The 8,041-nt window shown below is 42.8% G+C and overlaps 1 protein-coding gene across 1 annotated transcript; it reads left to right on the top strand.

Moving 5' to 3' along the window:
• The first annotated feature begins 1,684 nt into the window (after positions 1-1,684).
• Positions 1,685-5,109, top strand: LOC147457017 (uncharacterized). Its single transcript, XM_086512061.1, has 6 exons — positions 1,685-2,631; positions 2,705-2,762; positions 2,849-2,861; positions 3,032-3,074; positions 3,226-3,254; positions 3,378-5,109. The coding sequence occupies exons 1-6, from the start codon at positions 2,586-2,588 to the stop codon at positions 3,594-3,596; spliced, it is 408 nt and encodes a 135-aa protein (XP_086368187.1). The 5' UTR covers positions 1,685-2,585; the 3' UTR covers positions 3,597-5,109.
• The last annotated feature ends 2,932 nt before the right edge of the window (positions 5,110-8,041 follow it).

The raw sequence follows: 8,041 nt of genomic DNA, 5'->3' as shown, positions 1-8,041 counted from the left end.
GCCTGACATGTGTCCTTGCTGCCTCTTCAAGATGGGCTTCCCTTGTGTGTGTGAGTAGGTGTTCTCTCTCTAGGCCCTAGGAAAAGGGCTCGCCCCCCCTCTTGTAGGAATGCTTTTGACTTTTAGGTGATCAAGCACCTTACTCACCAAGCATGACAAAGCACTTGAACTAGGGGGGGTTCCCACAAGCATCTCAGGCAAGTTTCTCAAGGCACCTCAAGTACTTTAATCATGCAGCAAGTCAAGTACCTCAAGCATGGAGCCAGTCAAGCACCTCAAGCATCTTAATCAAGCACCTCAAGCATGAAAAACACCTCAAGCATGACAAGCACCTCAAGCAGGACAAGCACCTCGAGCTTGGGCCGGGTTCCCACCTCAAGCTCAGCCCTAGCTTACTTAAGGTCAAAAGGACTTTTACACACATTTATTGGAGGTCTTCAATGAAGCTAACCCTAAGGTCTTATGCTCCATTGGTTAGCCTTGCTCTTTGATAGACCATCTCCCTTTTGGGCCCCTTTACATTGGCCCCGTGTTGAGATAGATCTAAAAGCACATACCTATATCTTAACACTTGTTCCCGTTTATTCTCCCACATTAAGTGATCAATTTAATATGAGAAAATCATTTGGGTTAGTTAGATATTAGATTTTATGACACGATCAACCATATATGATAGCTCGAGTTGAAATCTTTCCTTTGATAAGGACATCTTAGCCACGTGTCTTGAGCTCCCAACATCAAACAAATCCTCCATGGAACATTCTATCACGTGTGGATGTACTGGCGAGTGGTACAAGTCCTCACGTTAGCCCGAGATGTGGCCTTCATGAATGTGATGCATATATATATGGATGATGTTCGAGTGTCCTGACCATGGACCATTCGCACTCGAAAGGGGCAACCACATCTCTTGGACTTCATAAGCCTCTTCTTGGTTCCAACCATGCATCATTGTCTCCCTCTATGGAAAGCATAATCAACAATGGTCCTTCTTTCACTATGACTCTTAAAGGAGCGAACCATAACTAATCTTACCTTATGTTAAATAATAAGCTCATTCAAAGCATCATTTGCTAGGCTCAATTCAACATCCTTAACATACTTCAATGATTGATCTTTGATCACTTTCGGGCTTGCGCATACACGTGTTGAGCAAGTCCCTCACAAATGTTAGCGATACCCCATGTCTCCTAATATCTACACACCATGTACTCTTTAGTTTCTGGATAGTATCATCCATGTTTAGGAGAGAACTTCCATCTTCATCTATGTGAAACTCCTGGACAATGCTCTCCAATTGCTGTATGCAAGGAACCTTTAATCTTGATGAAGATGCCAAACATAAGTACGAAACACCTTGCACGTCCTTCATCAAGCACATGGCATCTCTCAAGTTTTGCCATCTCTTTAAGTCAAGGATTCCTCTAGAATCACACCTCTTTAAGTCCTCCAAGCTAATCATAATCTCACTTTCAAGAGCAATTTTCATGAAACTGTGACTCCTTTCATAAAATGAATAGCATATCGGAGAAACATACTTGAAAGGATCGTCCTCGAAGCTTGTAGGCAAGTGTCACTTTCCCATTCGCTACTTTCGAAGGAGCTTGAGAAGTCCTCTGAACTTCGACTCGATTGTGTGAAGAGCCTTTCCTCTCTTGGGAGACTTCATTCCCCACCTGTGCGTTAGTTTTTCCTTCTTGAATGCTCACGCCGTGTTTCTTGTTTCAGTTTTTCCTTTGGATAACCTTTGAAGTGGCTTCAAGTGCCGGGAAAGGGATTAATGGCCATCTCATGAAGACGTTCATGGTGTGCATAGCTCAAACATCGGCCATTCGGAGGCCGCAAGCTCCCCTTTGAATCAACCTTGTAGTTGAAGCAGGCGATACAGCAAGGCAGTCATGATGCGCAGGTAGAAGAAAAAGTAGTGAATGAGCTTGTGGAATCCGAATGGCCCATTTTAGAGCTATGCGCTTCTGATGTACACACATCCTGTAGCTTGCTTTGCATTATCTTCTGTGGAATTTAGGCATGCTGCTTTACCTTCATCAGGTTCTGCTTTTGTTGTATGGGTCTGTGTGCGCATATTCTTGAACCTTGCTGAGTAACTTTTGCAAACATTCTGTCAACAGAAGCATCAGGTTTTTTTTGCATTTTCAAAGAGCAAAAGGGGATTGGCTTATGCATTCTTCCGGTTGTTTAGGTCCAAGTCTGAAGCATTTGCCGGTATTTACACTAAGACTTGTAGGTTTTTACCGGCTTTTGTTTAGGCAAGCTAAGAATCTAGCCGCGATGGGTGGTGTGCAAAGCCACAAGCTCACAGCCTGTTGAAGCAAGGTCATGCTGTCCATTATCATTGCATCCTCCTCGGTCTCGGTAGAAGAACTCGATGCAGATGCGGCACACAAGTGCCTGCATGGTGTGCATAATAGCTCCAACTTCTGCCATTTGGAGGCCCTCTGATCTGCTTTGAGATTGATGCAGGTGATGTGGCACGTCAGTCACAGTATGCACTAGCGGCGTTTCAGGTTGTCCTTTGGACAACCTTAGAATAGGAAAGGTGGTTACAGGTGCTGGGGGAAGGACTAATGGGGACATCATGGTGTGCACAGCTCCAACATTGGCCATTTGGAGGTCGTAAGCTCCCCTCTAAATCTGCCTCATGGTCACAGCAAGCGATAATGGAAGTCAGTCACATGATTTGCAGGTAAAAGAAGAAGAAGTATGAGTGAGCTCGTGGAATCTGAATGCCCCATTCTGGAGCTGTGCACTTGTGCTACCTGTTGTTCCATGCAAAACATGCCTGCAAAGGGGGTTTATGTAGCTCTGTTTTATTCTCTCCTCCTTGAAGAAGCTTCTTGAAAGTAAGTACACACTTACCTGTACCCTGCTTTGTGTTGTTGATCAGTGGATTGTACACATGCTGCTTTACCTGTTACTCATACCAATATGGTCTTGCATGTTTGTGTTTTTACTGCTTTTGCGCCCATAGGTAAACCATGCTGAATAACTTCTGCAAACATTTTGTCAACAGAAGGGTCAGGCTTTCGCAGTTTCAAAGAGTGAAAAGGGCTTGGGTAGCTTCAATTTATGGTTTTTGATGATCGGTGCATGCATCATTTTCTCTACAGCTAAGGGTGGAAACTTGGATGACAAAACAAGAGAGGTCCTTTCAAGAATCATTCTTTTTGCTGATAAGCAACCTGCCTCATGCCATCATATCAGCAGGAACGGATAACGTGTTTGACTACATGAGGGTATGGTCCTTTCTGGGAACTGTCGGTGAAATTGCATATCTTCTGCCTGTCATCACTGGAAATGCTATGGGTGAAAAGGCCAAGGTCTCTTGTCGTGTTACATTATATTTAGCTGCTATGCAGGTGCCCCTAATGATGATGATGTTCAAAAGTGGGTGTTGTTGCTACGCTATTTTGCCACATCATTGTCTTCTCAGACTTTTAGTTGGCATGCATTCAGAACGGACGTTTCCATGGCTCAGGTTGCTCATGATGTTTCGAGTGGAGATTTTGAGGTTCTCCTTGAACAGGATAGGGTTGCAGCTTTGTATTGCCACTACAAGCAATGTTGGAATTTTGTGAAGAGAATGTTCTCGCTGTTGTCTGCAAGGTTTCTCATCTCTTATGTTGGCACGGGAGCAAGTTTGATTCATAGAAGTTGGGAGATGAACTTGTGAGTGTGTTGATGAGTGAGCATGTCTAAGAGCTCATACAGATGTAAATCTATATAGGCTTTCACGGTCAGTAGCTAGTTTGACATGCTTCTATGGTGGTTGTTACAACCATCAAGCAAAATTGAATGCTAAGTTTGTTATTTTAGAAATGGTGTAATGAGTGCTTAAAACATTCCTATGCAAGATGTCCTTGGCAAGCAAGGCTTTCGACTTCTGAGCTGTCTTGAGTTGGGATTGATTAATGAGCCGTCCCTCTTTTGTACTGATAAGAAGCACCATTTTGCAAAAATTGATGCGAGCACTGCATGGAAAATTTAGTTTCCTTTATGAACGAAGATTACTGTAAGGGTTCTTTTTGTGTTTACTTTTCCGGGTCTAGCACTTGCTGATGACTACTGGCCCATTGCATGGGCTTTTTAAAATGGTCTGCTAAAAACCTATGGTGGCGGCAAACCTGATCGTCATGACAGAGTCATGAATGCTCATGTATCATGTGTCACGTTTGTCAAGTCATTTCTCGTGTTTGGCCCAAAATCTTCAATCAAATTTAATGACAGGCTTGGCAATCTCTGAGAGAGAAGGGATTGGGGGAGAAGAGAGATTTTAATGTCGTAGGAACAATCCCAAGAGACATCAAAGGTCTATTGGACAAGTCTTAAATCCAATGCATGATGAAAGAGAGAGAAGAAGAAGAAGAAGAGGATTTTAGGGTCGGTAGGAAACTATCCCAAGAGACCTCAAAGATCTATCCGACGAGAGTTGCACTCAAGACCTGTTCTTCAATATGGAAATAGCAAAACCAATCTACCACACTTGGTGATAGAAAGAGAGGGGGGGAAGGCCACACTTTGATCGAAGGTTCTCCTACAGATTCAGACTTTATGCTCACATCTTTGGGTTATGGATGGTGCTGTTTGGAAATGCTTCCACTTAATGTGCATCATTGTGATCTGCATCTGCGGGAAAAAGTGCTCTTCATGATTAGCTCTGTTCCATTTTGCATGAGAAGGGGGGGGGAAGGCCACACTTTGATCGAAGGTTCTCCTACAGATTTAGACTTTATGCTCACATCTTTGGGTTATGGATGGTGCAGTTTGGAAATGCTTCCACCCAATGTGCATCATTGTGATCTACATCTGCGGGAAAAAGTGCTCGTCATGATTAGCTCTGTTCTATTATGCATAATGAGGAAAGCTCAACTTGGGCCCATAGCCTTTCTCTGCCAGCTACCACCGTGACTGCAAGTCGTTGACTGCCACCTTGACAGCAACTGCTTGGTGAGAGTTGTTGCATACTCTTTGTAGCATCTGAGGCATCCTCAGGGGTAGTGGAATGGTGTAGATACTCCATCGATGTGATGTGTCGAATCTTTAATTATGGACAAGGGACACGCATCACATGGCATTATGCACCTTCACCTTCGTATTGCATTCTTCCTACATGGCACCATGATGTGTAGCTAGCAATCATACTCTACTCCAGTTTGTACTCCCTCATAGATAGCATCTCCTCCTGTTTGTACCACTCTCAGAGACAGGCGCATGAATATCCCCAAAGGTCATTTGCACATGGTATGTAGCTCCTACTATCCATGGAGAGGAGACAAAGATAGAGATGGTACATAGTATCAAGATTAACAAGCTGCGCATGAGCATTGGCCTTGGAATAATAAATAAAACTAGTATGTCTGCACGATTATATAAAATGTGCTTTAGTGAGAATCTTTAGCAAATTCTTGCTTTAACAGCTTTTGTTTGGTCTCCATGTGTGACATGTAGGCATCACCATCTTTCTCTTTGCATGCGCATGGATCTCTCTCTCTCTTTCTCTCTCTCTCCACGCGACAAGCAAGCTGCACCATCTACCTCTTTGCATGTGTGTGTTAAGCGTCGAGGGCGTTCAACGTCAAGCCCGTAGCATTCCGGCCTTCAGAAGCGTACAAGGCAAAAGGTGGGCAGCCAGAGGAGGCAGGAGGCGCAAGGCCAAAAGGGGGGCGGGGGGACGCACTCTTGATAGCAGGGAGAGAGAGAGAGAGAGAGAGAGAGAGAGAGAGATGTGAGGGGGCGAATATTCCCCTGTAATAGGTTATCATTTTAGAGAACCTACCAGTATGTGGTTATCATTTTAGAGAACCTACCAGTATGTTACCAGTATGTTTACCTCGAGTATCTATCTAACTAGTCCATGACATGGAGTTGTAAAATTGATACTCAGAAAGAGAACGAGAATTGAAATAAATGTTACCTTTAATATAATCCGAGACATGGGATTGTTCTTGCACCAAAGAGATTGCTGCTTGTTTTTGAGCTTTCTTTTGGTTTTCTTTCATTAAGTTGTTAATTGTCGACCTCTTTTTATGGACACAAAAGGTCTTTTGACTTTCTACCTTCATCTGTTTTTTCATTTCCTAAACTCAAACTTTCACTTATACAATATGTTTTGAAAAACTATTTATTTTTCTGAGACTGGGGAGATCTAATGCCACCCACAAGATTGCTATTTGAATATTGCAGAGGCTTAGGGCATAGATGGGCAACAAAAAATGTTCAAGTGAGATTTCCAATTTTATACAAGTTTTTATAAAGGTTGAAGAATTTGCCTTACACCTTTCCTATCATTTGATGAGAAATGTGAACTTTTTTCTTTGAGTAAAAACCTACATAATTACGTAGCATTGGTATAAACGAGCAATCTAAACTTTTCTCCTAGGCCTTTGGATTTTTTTTTAACGCTTATGGTGCCTATTCTTTGCAAAACTTGAATACAGATTTGTGTGACTATAATTATGGGTCGTTTTGGTCATCCTTGTAGGTTCAAATATGTAAGAAGATAATTTTTAAGAACTCTATTACTAGTATACAAATGCTTATTAAAGGGAAGTGTATATATTCTTTCTTTCAAGCACATGGTTTTTTTTTTTAAATCAAGAAAAAAGGACGCTAAAGTGTCCTTTTTGGTACCAAACTAGTGTTAAACAAAACGTGGATACCCTTTACTTATTTAGAATGCAGAACCTTAACAACACGGAGAGGTTGTTGATTAACAGAGTTTTGGATAGCTTGGGTAGTCTCTTAATGCTCCCAACTTTGAGTGGAAAGCTTGGTGATGGCCATAGAGTACCCACTTTCTCAAACCACACACCAAGGGAATTTACCTAGGTCTGATACGCAAGGCAATCTGGTCTAGCCCCCTAAACAAAGAGTGGGGCAAGCAATGGCCAAAGGCTCTATGGAAGGTGTTATGGGGGGCCTTGCCAATAGGTGACAAGGTCTTAGCTCGAGGTATCGGCTCCGATAGGTGTTTGGGTTGCAACACTGCTAGGGAAGACTTGCCACACTTATTCTTGGAATGCTCGAGAGTTAGAGGCCTGGCAGGTAAGGTGTGCAGAATGATCCAAATGACTTGAATCATTTTACCTCTCACATATTGTGAGATTTGAAAAAAAAAAGAATGCAGAACCTCAATCCTTAAGACAAAGTCAAAAGTGGCACACAAAGATGGAGAGTGAATTTGAACATGAAAAATGAGTGAGCATTAAACTAAAAGACTCTCTCTCTCTCTAGAGAGCGTATCACACAATCTCTCTCTCTCTCTCTCTCTCTCTCTCTCTCTCTCTCTCTCTCTCTCGTGAAGAAGGGAACTTGCTTGTAAGGAGCATGCATTACTATTGAGAGGCTCAACATGCACAATATCACCTATTTAATTGACTACAGTTGTTGAAACTAGCACATGCTAATTCTGTTAAAGTTATGGCATCTCAAGTGAACTGCCCAATGTGATCCCATTATTTATTTGGCTTTTAGGTATTTATTTTACCTATTTGTCAAGGTCTGGGCAGGGCAATTTACTTAGAGTGGCTATATATGCAACCCATTGCCCCCATTGTAGAAGTATCAGTTTATTCATTGCCAAGGTTGGTTGGTTCAACTCTCTCTCTCTCTCTCTCTCTCTCTCTCTCTCTCTCTCTCTCTCTCTCTCTCTCTCTCTCGTATTCTGACCATAGATCTATGCTTCCGCATCGTCGACCTTGACATGGCGATCAAAGCACCGTCAACAAAGACCTCTTGCAATGGCGTTTTAGAATTCCATCTCTGGCGCCAAGTTCGGCACCCTAGTAGAGAGCGTCTTGAAACACTCAGCAACGACTGCGTTTGAAACACCGGCGTCCCTGGACTTTTTCTACATTGCATTCTAATGACACAAAATTTTTGAGTGTGGCCTAGGCAGTGTTTTGAAACGTTGGTACAGCCCGACTGTATCTACCCATGGAGGTGCAAGAAGTCCATGCATGGCGGTTTGCAGGTAAGTGGCAGGTACATTGGGCAAGTGTTTGATGGTGCTAGGGGCCACGTA

The sequence above is a fragment of the Adiantum capillus-veneris genome, chromosome 5 (assembly GCF_014529385.1).
Source record: "Adiantum capillus-veneris isolate H3 chromosome 5, ASM1452938v2, whole genome shotgun sequence".
Classification (NCBI taxonomy): domain Eukaryota; kingdom Viridiplantae; phylum Streptophyta; class Polypodiopsida; order Polypodiales; family Pteridaceae; genus Adiantum; species Adiantum capillus-veneris.
Note: the sequence above shows the minus strand (reverse complement) of the source record. Positions and strands in the feature narration are given on the sequence as shown.

Coding starts and splice junctions, on each gene's coding strand:
- LOC147457017 (XM_086512061.1), top strand. CDS start 2,586: ATGGGGACATCATGGTGTGCACAGCTCCAACATTGGCCATTTGGAG. Junction 2,632..2,704: donor CCAACATTGGCCATTTGGAG/GTCGTAAGCTCC, acceptor CATGATTTGCAG/GTAAAAGAAGAAGAAGTATG. Junction 3,255..3,377: donor ACGTGTTTGACTACATGAGG/GTATGGTCCTTT, acceptor GCTGCTATGCAG/GTGCCCCTAATGATGATGAT.